The sequence below is a fragment of the Hyla sarda genome, chromosome 1 (genome assembly GCF_029499605.1).
Source record: "Hyla sarda isolate aHylSar1 chromosome 1, aHylSar1.hap1, whole genome shotgun sequence".
Classification (NCBI taxonomy): Eukaryota; Metazoa; Chordata; class Amphibia; order Anura; family Hylidae; genus Hyla; species Hyla sarda.
Genome location: NC_079189.1, coordinates 152,093,344 through 152,105,959, shown reverse-complemented (window position 1 = coordinate 152,105,959; position 12,616 = coordinate 152,093,344). Strand labels below are relative to the sequence as shown.

Genomic DNA, 12,616 nt, shown 5'->3' with positions numbered 1-12,616 from the left:
CTCTGCAGACGAACTACAATGCTCAGAAGAGAAGGAGCGCCATTGGGCTTTTGGAGAGAGAATTTGTTTGGAATGGAGGTCGGAGGTCATGTGCGTTTACAAAGCCCCCCGTGGTGCCAGAACAGTGAACGCCCCACATGTGACCCTATTTTGGAAACTACACCCCTCACAGAATGTAATAAGGGGTGCAGTGAGCATTTACACCCCACTGGCCTTTGATAGATCTTTGGAACAGTGGGCTGTGCAAATGAAAAAAATCTGTCAGACACCTGTGGGGCGTGAATGCTCACTGTACCCCTTATTACATTATGTGAGGGGTGTAGTTTCCAAAATGGGGTCACATGTGGGGCGGGGGGGTCCACTGTTCTGGCACCATGGGGGCTTTGTAAACACACACATGGCCTTCAATTCCATGCACATTCTCTCTCCAAAAGACCAATGGCGCTCCTTCTCTTCTGAGCCCTGTAGTTCGCCTGAAGAGCACTTCATACAGATATGGGGTATTTATATACTCAGAAGAAATGGAATTAAACATTTTTGGGGGCTTTTCAACTATTACCCCTTGTAAAAATAAAAAATTGGGGATAACACCAGCAAAAATACAAAATTTTCATTTTCACGTCCAACTTTAAGGAAAATTCGTCAAACACCTGTGGGGTGTTAAGGTTCACTATACCCCTTGTTACGTTCCGTGAGGGGTGTAGTTTCCATAATGGGGTCACATTTGGGTGTTTTTTTTTTTGTTTGTCAGAATCATTGTAATCAGCCACCCCTGTGCAAATCTCAAACCTTACATGTACATGGTGCGCTCTCACTCCTGAGACTTGTTGTGCGCCTGCAGAACATTTTACGCCCACATATGTGGTATTTCCGTACTCAGAAGAAATTGCGTAAAAAATTTTGGGGGTCTTTTTTTCCTTTTACCTAAAAAGTATGGGGGCAACACCAGCATGTTAGTGTAAAAAATGAAAACATTTTTTACAATGACAAAAAAGCCCCCCAAAATTTGTTAGGAAATTTCTCCTGAGTACAGAAATACCCCATATGTGGCCCTAAACTGTTGCCTTGAAATACGACAGGGCTCCGAAGTGAGAGCGCCATGTGCATTTAAGGACTAAATAAGGGATTTGCATAGGGACGGACCCAGATGCAGGAATTACACTTGCCTCATATACCAAAAATACTCTATGGCAGTGTTTCCCAAACAGGGTGCCTACAGCTGTTGCAAAACTTTCACCATGCCTGGACAGTCAGAGGCTGCCTGGCAATACTGGGAGTTGTCTTGCAACAGCTGGAGGCTCTGTTTTGGAAATAGTGTCATACAAGAATTTTTTCTTTTATTTTTTTACTAGTGGGGCTGGGAGTTTGAGCTGTGGCGGAAAATTTGCTGCATCTCAAACTTGTAGCAAGAAACTCGCTGTAGACCCCCGCCTGTGTGAATGTAAACCTCCAGCTGTTGCAAAACTACCACTACAAGCATGCCCTTTGGCTGTCCGTGCATGCTGGGGGTTGAAGTTATGCAACAGCTGGAGGCACACTGGTTGCAAAACACAGTTTGTTACTTAACTCAGTGTTTCGCAACCAGTGTGCCTCCAGCTGTTGCAAAACTACAACTCCTTTCATGTACGGTCTATCAGTGCATGCTGGGAGTTGTAGTTTGCCACAACTGGAGGCACACTGGTTGCGAAACACTGAGTTAGGTAACAAACTTTGCAACCAGTGTGCCTTCAGCCATTGCAAAAACTACAACTCTCAGCATGCAGTGACAACTGAAGGGCATGCTGGGACTGGTAGTTATGCAACAGCTGTAGGCATACTACTAACACTCCCAGCATGCCCTTTGGCTGTCCGTGCATGCTGGGGGTTGTAGTTATGCAACATCAGGAGGCACACTGGTTGCAAAACACTGAGAGTTTGTTACTTAACTCAGTGTTTCCCAACCAGGGTGCCTCCAGCTGTTGCAAAACTACAACTCCCAGCATGCCCAGACAGCCGAAAGACATGTTGGGAGTTGTAGTTTTGCAGCATCTGGAGGGTCACAGTTTGGAGACCACTGTGCAGTGGTGTCCATACTGTAGCCCTCCAGATGTTGCAAAACTTCAACTCCAAGCATGCCCAGATTGTCCAGGCATGCTGGGAGTTGTAGTTTTGCAACATCTGGAAGGGCTACAGTTTGGACACCACTGCACAGTGGTCTCAGTGGTCTCAAACTACAACTGTAGTTGTAGTTTGGCAACTCCTGGAAGGCAGCAGTGAAGATCACTTACCGCTGATCTTTTTTAACCCCTTAAGGACACATGATGTACTGTAACGTCATGTGTCCGCTCCCAATCTATAATGCGGGCCCATAGCGGGTCAGGACCGGCCTCTAACAATGGCCGGGACCCGTGGCTAATAGCGCGCGGCATTGATCGCGGTGCCGCGCGCTATTAACCCTTTAGACGCGGTGTTCAAAGTTGAACGCCGCGTCTAAAATGAAAGTATGCCGGTTAGCTCAGTGGGCTGTTCGGGATAGCCGTGGCGAAATCACGGCATCCCGAACAGCTTACAGGACAGCAGGAGGGTCCCTACCTGCCTCCTCACTGTCCGATCGCCGAATGACTGCTCAGTGCCTGAGATCCAGGCATGAGCAGTCAAGCGGCAGAATCATCGATCACTGGTTTCCTATGAGAAACCAGTGATCAATGTAAAAGATCAGTGTGTGCAGTGTTATAGCTCCCTATGGGAGCTATAACACTGCAAAAAAAAAGTGAATAAAGATCATTTAACCCCTTCACTATTAAAAGTTTTAATCACCCCCCTTTTCCCATAAAAAAAAAGTGTAAATAAAAATAAACATATATGGTATCGCCGCGTGCGGAAATGTCCGAATTATAAAAATATATCATTAATTAAACCGCTCGGTCAATGGCGTGCGCGCAAAAAAAAATCCAAAGTCCAAAATAGTGCATTTTTGGTCACTTTTTATATCATGAAAAAATGAATAAAAAGCGATCAATAAGTCCGATCAATGCAAAAATGGTACCACTAAAACTTCAGATCACGGCGCAAAAAATGAGCCCTCATACCACCCCATATGCGCAAAAATAAAAAAAATTATAGGGGTCAGAAGATGACCATTTATTTTCCTGAACGTAGTTATGATTTTTTCCAGAAGTACGACAAAATCAATCCTATATAAGTAGGGTATCATTTTAATCGTATGGACCTATAGAATAAAGATAAGGTGTCATTTTTACCGAAAAATGTACTACGTAGAAATGGAAGCCCCCAAAAGTTACAAAACAGCGTTTTCTTTTTTTTCAATTTTGTCTCACAATGATTTTTTTTTTCCGTTTCGCCGTCGATTTTTGGGCAAAATGACTGACGTCATTACAAAGTAGAATTGGTGGTGCAAAAAATAAGCCATCATATGGATTTTTAGGTGCAAAATTGAAAGAGTTATGATTTTTTAAAGGCAAGGAGGAAAAAACGAAAATGCAAAAACGGAAAAACCCTCAGTCCTTAAGGGGTTAAGTAGTAAAATAATATAAAATAAAAACATATAAATTGGGCATCATTGTATCCGTATAGACCTACAGAATAAATATATGATGTCATTTTTACCTAAAAGTACACTACATAGAATCGGAAGCCCCCAAAATTACAAAATAGCTTTTTTCTTTTCCCCAATTTTGCCCCACAAATTATTTTTTTCTGGTTTTGCCATAAATTTTTGGGTGAAATGATTGATGTCATTACAAACTAAAATTGGTGGTGCAACAAACAAGCCCTCATATGGGTCTGTAGTTGCCAAATTGAAAGTGTTCTGATTTTTAGAAGGTGAGGTGGAAAATACGAAAGTGCAAAAACAAAAAACCTGTGGTCCTTAAGGGGTTAAATGCCTTTTTTTTTTAAATGAATGACCAAAAATTATCCCATTTTCAGTGGTACATGGTGTTTGTATGCTCACAGAGGTATGGATTGAAACAGTGGGTTTTTCGAAGCGGTCCTAATCCTATCTGTGGTGTTCCCTGCTTAGTGGCCCTCACAGAGACCTTCACATAGCACTTTTCATCTGTATAATGGCTGCTGCAGCTATGTGCATAGTTTTCTACTCCTGATTGGCTGGGAGAGCACTTTGAAGGGGAATTATGGGATTTCCTGAGATCATGTGATCTTTCCTCCTCCTTTCTGCTATTTGACTGATGCTATTTTGCCAAAGTGCGAGTTCTAACCAAAATAAACTTTTTTTTTCCACTCAACGCCAGTAAAATACTGAACACCCGACTGACCACATTCAAATCAATGGCAGCTCTAACACTGCAAAAAAAAGTGAAAAAAAAAAAGATAATAAATGTGATTTAACCCTTTCCCTTAAGTACAAATCACCCCCCTTTTCCCATTAAAAAAAAAAATAAAAAAAATGTAAGTAAAAATAAATATAAACATATGTCGTATCGCCGCATGCGTAAATGTCCGAACTATAAAAATATATAATGAATTAAACAGCACGGTCAATGGCATATGCGCAAAAAAATTCCAAACTCCAAAATAACACATTTTTATATCATGAAAAAATGAATAAAAAGCTATCAAAAAGTCCGATCAATACAAAAATGGTACTGCTAAAAACTTCAGATCACGGTGCAAAAAATTAGTCTTCATAATGTCCCATACGTGGTAAAATAAAAAAAGTTATAGGGGACAATTTTAAATGTATAAATGTTCCTGAATGTAGTTATTTTTTCCAAAAGTATGACAAAATAAAACCTATATATGTAGGGTATCATTTTAATCGTATGGACCCTCAGAATAAAGATAAGGTGTCATTTTTACTGAAAAATGTACTGCGTAGAAATGGAAGCCCCCAAAAGTTACAAAATGGCGTTTTTTTTTCTTCAATTTTGTCGGTGCAAAAAATAACAATCCTATGGATTTTTAGGTGCAAAATTGAAAGGGTTATGATTTTTTAAAGGTAAGGCAGAAAAAACTGAAGTGCAAAAACAGAAAGACCTGTGGTCCTTTAAGGGGTTAAAATAACAAAAAAAAATCAAGAAAAACTTAAAATAATCATCATTACAAAATCATGTCCGCAAATAGATGGTCACAATAAACACTGAACTCCTTTTATAACAAAATATTTTTTGTATGTGGGTAATAGTGATTACATTGTGGGGGATAGCAGCACCTATTTCAATAAAGTGCACAGTACAATGGCCCTAATGGTATCTGGGGTGCTACCATAACAGACTGAATTAAATATTCACCAGTCCCTCCCCATGTATAAATAGCATAAATGCTCACCCATAATGATGCCAGTCCAGACTATTTGCTGACACAGGACTTTGTAATGATGATTATTTTTTGTTTTTCTTGATCTTTTGTTATTTTAATGATTACTCAATGAACAGTATTTTTTTCATGCAGTGGTTATGCTCGTTTTTCGGTCTATGTATTAAAGAGCTACACTGCTGATGATGGTGTAGATTAGGACCCTCACATAGATCATGGTACATAGTATTAGATTGTGTTGGTGTGGTCCATGGGAACTGTTTTTGTTGATGATTTATTAAAATATAATGTTTATGATCCCAGGCGGTAAACTGCGTAAACGTTAAGAAATACTAAACACTAAAAATACAGATTTTTAATCACATCATGTATCAGAATTTTTTTTTTTTAAGTGATCAATAAGCCCCATCAAAACAAAAATGGTGCCAATAAAAATTACAGATCATGGTGCAAAAATATAAGCCCTCATTTTATGCATACCGTTTTTGTTAAGAAAAGTTGAAGGGGTACTCCGGTGAAAACCTTTTTTCTTTTAAATCAACTGGTGGCAGAAAGTTAAAAATATTTGTAAATTACTTCTATTAAAAAATCTTAATCCTTCCTGTACTTATTAGCTGCTGAATGCCACAGAGGAAATTCCTTTCTTTTTGGAACACTGATGACATCACGAGCACAGTGCTCTCTTCTGACATCTCTGTCCATTTTAGCAACCGTGCATAGCAGATGTATGCTAAGAGCTTTATGGTGGCTCAGTGGTTAGCACTGCTGCCTTGCAGTTCTGGGGCCTTGGGTTCAAATCCCACTAAGGACAACAATAAATAAAGAGTTAATATTATTATAATGACATCAGCAAAGAGCACTGTGCTCGTGATGTCATCAGAGAAAATTCCAAAAAGAAAAGAATTTCCTCTGTAGTATTCAGCAGCTAATAAGTACAGGTATGATTAAGATTTTTTAATAGAAGTTATTTACAAATATGTTTAACTTTCTGGCACCAGTTGATTTAAAAGAAAAAAATGTTTTCACCGGAGTACCCCTTTTAACCTTTTTTTTTTAGTACAGTAATAGAAAAACTATAAAACTTGGGCATTGTTTTATCGCATAGACCTACAGAATAAAGATATCATGTCATTTTTACCATAAAGTGCACTGTGTAAAAACCAAACCCCCAAAAGTAGCAAAATTACAATTTTCTTATTTTCTACCCACAAATAATATTTTTTTTGTTTTGCTTTACAATGATCGCGCAATAAAAAAAAAAAAGCCCTCATATGGGTCTTTAGGTGGAAAAATAAAGTTATGGATTTTAAAAGGAAAGGAGGAAAAAACCAAAATGCAAATATGAAAATTCCTCAAAAGGGGGGGGTACCTTTGGATAGGGGATAAGATGTCTAGGGCAGAGTACCGCTTTAAGGACAAAATGGGCTGAGGGGTTAAAGCAAAGCAAAAAAAAGAATTTTTTATTTTTTTTTGCAGATTTTTTTCTATTTTAATTTTATTTTTTAACACAGTTGTTTGACAGAGAAATGCAACTCACTATTTATTCCCCTAATTCTAAAGATTTTAGAAATATTCTACATGTAGCCCTGGGCTTTTGTGTGACTCAGGCCTCAGACATAAAAGATCACCTAATGAATTTTGGGGCTTCTTTAATTTAGTATCTGTATTAATTTGTCAAGTTGCAAAAGTCTTGGGAGGCCAAAATTTTTAATGTTTTGTGAGACCAGTTGACTTTTTTTTATTGGTACATATGACACTCTGATGGCCTTCTACTATTCATCTATTTTATTATGTTAACTTTTTTTTTTCCTGCACTTTCTTTTTTTGACATTTTCACTTTTATTTTGTCTAACTAGGGAACTGGACAATGCGATCTGCCGATCGCAGGTATAATGCACAGCATGAATCATCATTAAGTCTGTAACACGTTAGTTTCTTCTGTGTACAGAATACTGCATTGCCTGTCTCCTAAATGTTCTGAATAAATAATTTTTTCCATGCTGTTACCTCACTTGATTGCATTTTTGTCAATCAGACTTTGCCTTTCCCAAGCTGGTGGCCCTCCAGTTGTTGCAAAATTTCAACTTCCAGCATGCCCAGACAGGCGTTGGCTGCAGTTAACTAGAGGACCACCAGTTTAAGACCCCTGCCTTAGGCAGAGCCTGATTGACTTTCATAGCCAGGAGACTATATGCCATTCTGATCTCTCCTGTTGCCATGGCTACAATTAGCCCCCCTGCAGTGCTGAATGAGGGGAGCCCCCTCCCTCTGTTATGCTGTTAGATGCTGCGGTTGCTACTGACCACAGCATCTAAAGGGCTGTCAGGACTGGAGCTCTGTCTCCACTTCTTACAGTGGCGGCAATAGACTGACAACAAGTCACAGTAGGCTCCTGCCTTGGAATAAACCAGTACTGCTTACGAGACAGAGTCATCCTCATGACGTACCAGGTACATCAGGTTGCATTAAATTTGAAATCCTATTGGCCCAAATTTATCAAACTGTATGAAAGAAAAACTTGCTAGATTTTCCCCCAGCAACCAATCACATCTTAGCTTTCACTTTACCAGAGCTCCTTAAGATAGGAAAGCTGAGCAGTGATTGGTTTCTAGGGGAAAATCTCTCACACAGGGCCGGTGTCTACATTTGCAGGAGGGGGTTAACAATTAAAGTTGTTTTATGCATTTAAAGAGAACCTTTGGCCTTTCCTGACCTGTTTAGTAAATACATGTATCAGGGATGTGGAATTCCTAACGCCCGACGCCCGGGACATGCAGTTCCGGACGCTAGGCAGGTGAATTTTTCCGGCCCTTAGCCCGGCTTCGGGCAATCAGGGCCGGACCTGACAAGCGCTGCGGTGCTCTGCAGTCTGTATGGAGCGGGCTCCGGACTCATGCCCGCTCCATACAGACTGCAGAGCGTCCTCTGAAGCAGAGCAGGGGGAGATGAGAAGCGGTCTCTCCCCTGCTCTGCAGATGTGCAAGGGGGAGATGAGGCAGCGTGGCTTCTTTCACCCTGTGCAGACCTGCGTCCTCTGCCTTCGCTCCCCCCAGCTCTAGCTTGGGAGAGCTCAGGGGAGGAGTGGTCGCACGTCTGCACAGGGCGCAAGTTTCACACCGCTCCTAATAGCCCGGTGCATGCGGCGCTCTGCAGTATGTATGGAGCGGGCTCCGGACTCCTGCCCGCTCCATACTCTGCAGCCCCCAGCTGTTCTCAGTAGCACGGGGCCGCCGCTAATAGCCAATGGCTATTAACCCTTTAGATCGCCGCTGTCAAAGCTGACAGCGGCGTCTAAAGGGACATGTGAATGCTCCCTGGTGGGCTAGTGGTGTGGATCCTCCCCCCCCCCCCCCCCCCCCCGCAGCGTGATCGCAGGGGGGCGATCCACTATAGAGGTAGCCGGAGGGCTTACCTCTGTTCCCTGCTGTGTCTTCCCATGGCTCTGTCATTGATAGATCCTGGCTGAACTAGGCTCTATCAATGGATCACAGAGCACACAGATCAAGGAGTTCAATAGAACTCTATTAATCTGTATGAGGAATCTAATGATTCCTCTTAGAAGTCTAATAAAAGTCTAATAAAGTGTAAAAAAAAAATGTTTAAAAAAGTTAAAAAAACACACATTAACCCTTCCTTATTAAAAGTTCAAATCACCCCCTTTTCCTGTTTAAAAACATGCAAACATAATAAAAATGAAACACATTTGTTATCGCTTCGTGTGTAATTGTACGACCTATTAAAATATAACATTATGTATCCCGTACGGTAAATGTAAAAAAAATACCAAACCGCAGATTTTGCAATTTTTATAATATCCCAGGAAAAAAAAATGAAAAAGTGATTAAGAAGACAGATCAATATCAAAATGGTACAGATACAAAAAACAGATTATGGTGCAAAAAATTAGCCCTCATACAGCTTGGTATATGGAAAAAAAATAAAGCTACAGGGGTAAAAAATGGCAATTAAAAAAATTCTAAAAAGTTCAGAATTTTTAAAAAATTTGTAGAACATGACATAAATTATACAAATCTGGTATTGCTGTAATCAGGCGACCTAAAGTATGAAACTAACATGTTATCTCAACCACAAGGTAAATGGTGTAGAAAAGAAAACCACCAAATCTGCAAAATTATCTTTTACTATTTCACTTTCACATTTACCTAATATATATTTTTTGGTTCAGAGAATATGTTATTGAAAAATTTAAAGGAATCATTATAGTAGGTAGTTATGGCTATTATAGGGCGAGGAGGAAAAAATGAGTGTAAAAGCGAAAATTGGCCCGAACAAGTGGATCGTCATGAGGGACAAGTAGATTTTGCTCCATTTTAGTCCCGTGGACAAGTAGTTTTTTTAATAAAATTTCCACACCCCTGATGTATTGTCCATGAAATAACAATTCCTGATCATCTTCTCTTATAGCTGTGTGTTCAGCTGTTATTCTAGAAATGTAGACTAAATTGTCAACAGGTTGTCCTTACACGGTGCAGGGACAGGCCCCCCAACTAGTGACACCCAGTTGCTATTTAGTCATGCAATACTTGAAAAATAAAAAATAAAAAAAACTTTTATTCCCATGCTTACTAGTTCCTTACTGGTCAGTACTTTCTGTTCCCTTCTTGACACAAGGAATCACCCTCTCAGCCATTCACAGCAGGGACACCCCTCAATCAGTGTTTGGTCGAGCAGCCATTCCCTACTTGTCAACCAGGAAGTAGTGATCAGTGGGGACCCGGAGAGCTTCTCAAGGGCAAATGATATGTTTTATATCTACCACTGGACAACCCCTTTAGGGAACAGCCAAGATAGTGATAAGGCTTAATTTACATGTACATCTTTAATCCAGTTTTACTGTTCAAGATCTGAGGCACCATCAGTGCATTGACTAATGAGGTCTTTCTCTGCCTGCTGCACTTCTCTTATGTTTCCAAACCTTTCCTGCTATCTCCTACTCCATATAGTTTAATAGATACTTCCTGTGCAATTGTGGAAGTGCTGGTAGCACATATTACATTTTGCATTGTTACAGGAAGCAGGAGGGTGTGTTCACACAATGTAAAAAGAAGGCCGAAATATAAATGTCTCGGGCCATATACACTGTAAATACTCCATCTTTATAATGGCTATCCACCATAAGTACAAAAATTATTCTCAAATCAGCTGATAAGAGCATATTCATACAGATTTGTAAATAGGCCTTCTAGTACTTTTTGGCTGCTGTGTGGTCTGGAGAAAGTCATGTAGTTTTTCTTCAATTTGACATCATGCTCCATGCTTCCATCTATGTCTGTGTCAGGGACAGTTCAGGAAAGCGAAGAAGTTTGTTCTGTGGGTTTTCTGTTGCTCTGGACAGTTTGTGACACAGAGGTGGCAGTAGGAAGCAGTGTGTTGTACTGGAAAGAGCTACACAACTTCCTCCAGGGTATAAAATTGCTGAAAGTACTGAAGGAAGGCTTGGGATTTTAAACTAACAAATCTGTACAACTTTCTGGATCCAGTTGATCTTATTTTTTCTTTCTTTTGCTGTATGCCTATAAATCATAGTGGTGTAAATGTTTTTTAATATTTGGAGAGACTTGAGGGACTTGTGGCATGATGTTGTATTGGTAGCTGCTTAGGTTCAGTGAGTTTGTTGATGCGGCATGTTAAAGGGGTACTCCGCCCCTAGACATCTTATCCCCTATCCAATGGATTGGGGATAAAATGTGTGATGGCGGGGGGCAGCACCCGGCGTTCATTTGGAAAGCCAGCAGGGGCACTGTGCCTGCGGACTAGCAATGCGGCGCTGATGTCACGGCCACCACGCCCCCTCCCATAGACTTGAATTGAGAGGGAGGGCATGACATCACGGGGGGATGGCTGTGACGCCACCGCTGCATCGCTAGTCATCAGGCACGGAGCGAAGTTCACTCTGTGCACCTGATGACTGTGGTGCAGCAGGAGAGATTGTGGATAGGGGATAAGATGTCTAGGGGCAGAGTTCCCCCATTAACCTAGTTTAGTTGTATTATAGTGATATGGATCCCATACAATGAGTAGTTCATTAAGAGATTATAAAACTTCTAGGTGTTTATTTATTCCTAAACTTAACTTGATGTGGTGTTCTGTAGTAGACCGGCTCCTTTCTGAATTATTTTGTAGTGTTGGCTTCAGAAAGCTTCTGGCATGTGGCATAATTTTTCGTTTTAATTTGGTGCTTTCACTTTTAGCATGAAAGCAGCTCCGCTGTTAAACCTCTTTTGGACAGGGTTGCTTTTGCTGATTACATTAACCCTGCTGTGCTGCTGCTTTCCATGCAGAACTTCGTTTTTTTTCTCCTCCTCTTTCTTTTTTTTATCAGACAACTGTTTTATTAAGAGAGTCTTCTTTTTGCCAATCAGGTCAAAGCCCTAAAATTTTAAGACCTAAACCTCATGGTTTAGAGCGAACTGATTCACAAACCATAGGTGAATTTCCCCGAAGAAACAAGGGTATGTATTTAGTTTTCCACCTATGTCCTGTTTTCAGCTGTTATGCTTATCTGTATTGCTGTAATGCAGAAAGCTATTGTATATGGTAAGAGAAAAGTGCCATAACCTGTGGCTTAATAAAGTGATCAAAGTGTTTTTAACTTAAAAACTTAGTTTTGTTTTAGTATTGGTTTTATTTCCTGTTGCTTACATATATATGAATGTTTTTATACAGTAACCACAAAAAATATGGACTATTAACCTAGCCTTTTCTAAACTTTTTTCTTACTGTCTGTATATAGAGAGAGTAAAATCAAGATATGTGTTTATCATTTATGAGTTAAATTACTTTTCCTATTTAAAATTTGTATTTTTTTTTGAAATTGTGAAAACATTTTTTTCATGGTGTTAATGTAATTTTAAAGGCCCATCATTTGACCTCACATAAAATATAGTACCCATATAAAGGGGGGGAGAAATCTGTGGTAGATTGAGCCTATATGCAGTATTGGTTTATGGCAGGGGGCTGCATCTGCAGCCCATAATGTAGTTCTTTGTTACTGCCAGTGCTGTGACTTCTCTCTGTTCAGTACTCACATAGGAGATGAAGTAGAGTGTAGTTTCTGGGAGTTACAAAATACTTTGCTGATTCCAAAACTCTCATAAACTACAATGGTGGTAGCCATGATTTTGTCTGGCAATCTATGTTTGTCCTCTCTGGAAAGCTATATGGGAGGGTCAGCAGTCCATATTTTCCTGATAATTCGAAGTCTCAAATGGAAATACATTTTACCTGACATTAAAAAATACAACTTTTAACATATCCGAGAGACCTGTCAAAAGTTTTGATTAGTCTGGGTGTCAGTACCAAGACCCCCACATTCATTAGA

The 12,616-nt window shown here is 40.1% G+C and overlaps 1 protein-coding gene across 8 annotated transcripts in view; it reads left to right on the top strand.

Moving 5' to 3' along the window:
* Nucleotides 1-12,616, top strand: part of GAB1 (GRB2 associated binding protein 1) — a 139,615-nt gene that overhangs the window by 114,514 nt on the left and 12,485 nt on the right. For 7 of the 8 annotated variants that reach the window (XM_056562893.1, XM_056562890.1, XM_056562886.1 and 4 more), the window contains one exon: nt 11,658-11,747. The exons of the other annotated variant lie outside the window; for it this stretch is intronic. In XM_056562893.1, the coding sequence (XP_056418868.1) occupies nt 11,658-11,747 (90 nt within the window). The remainder of the gene's footprint in view (nt 1-11,657; nt 11,748-12,616) is intronic. 8 annotated transcript variants of the gene reach the window in all.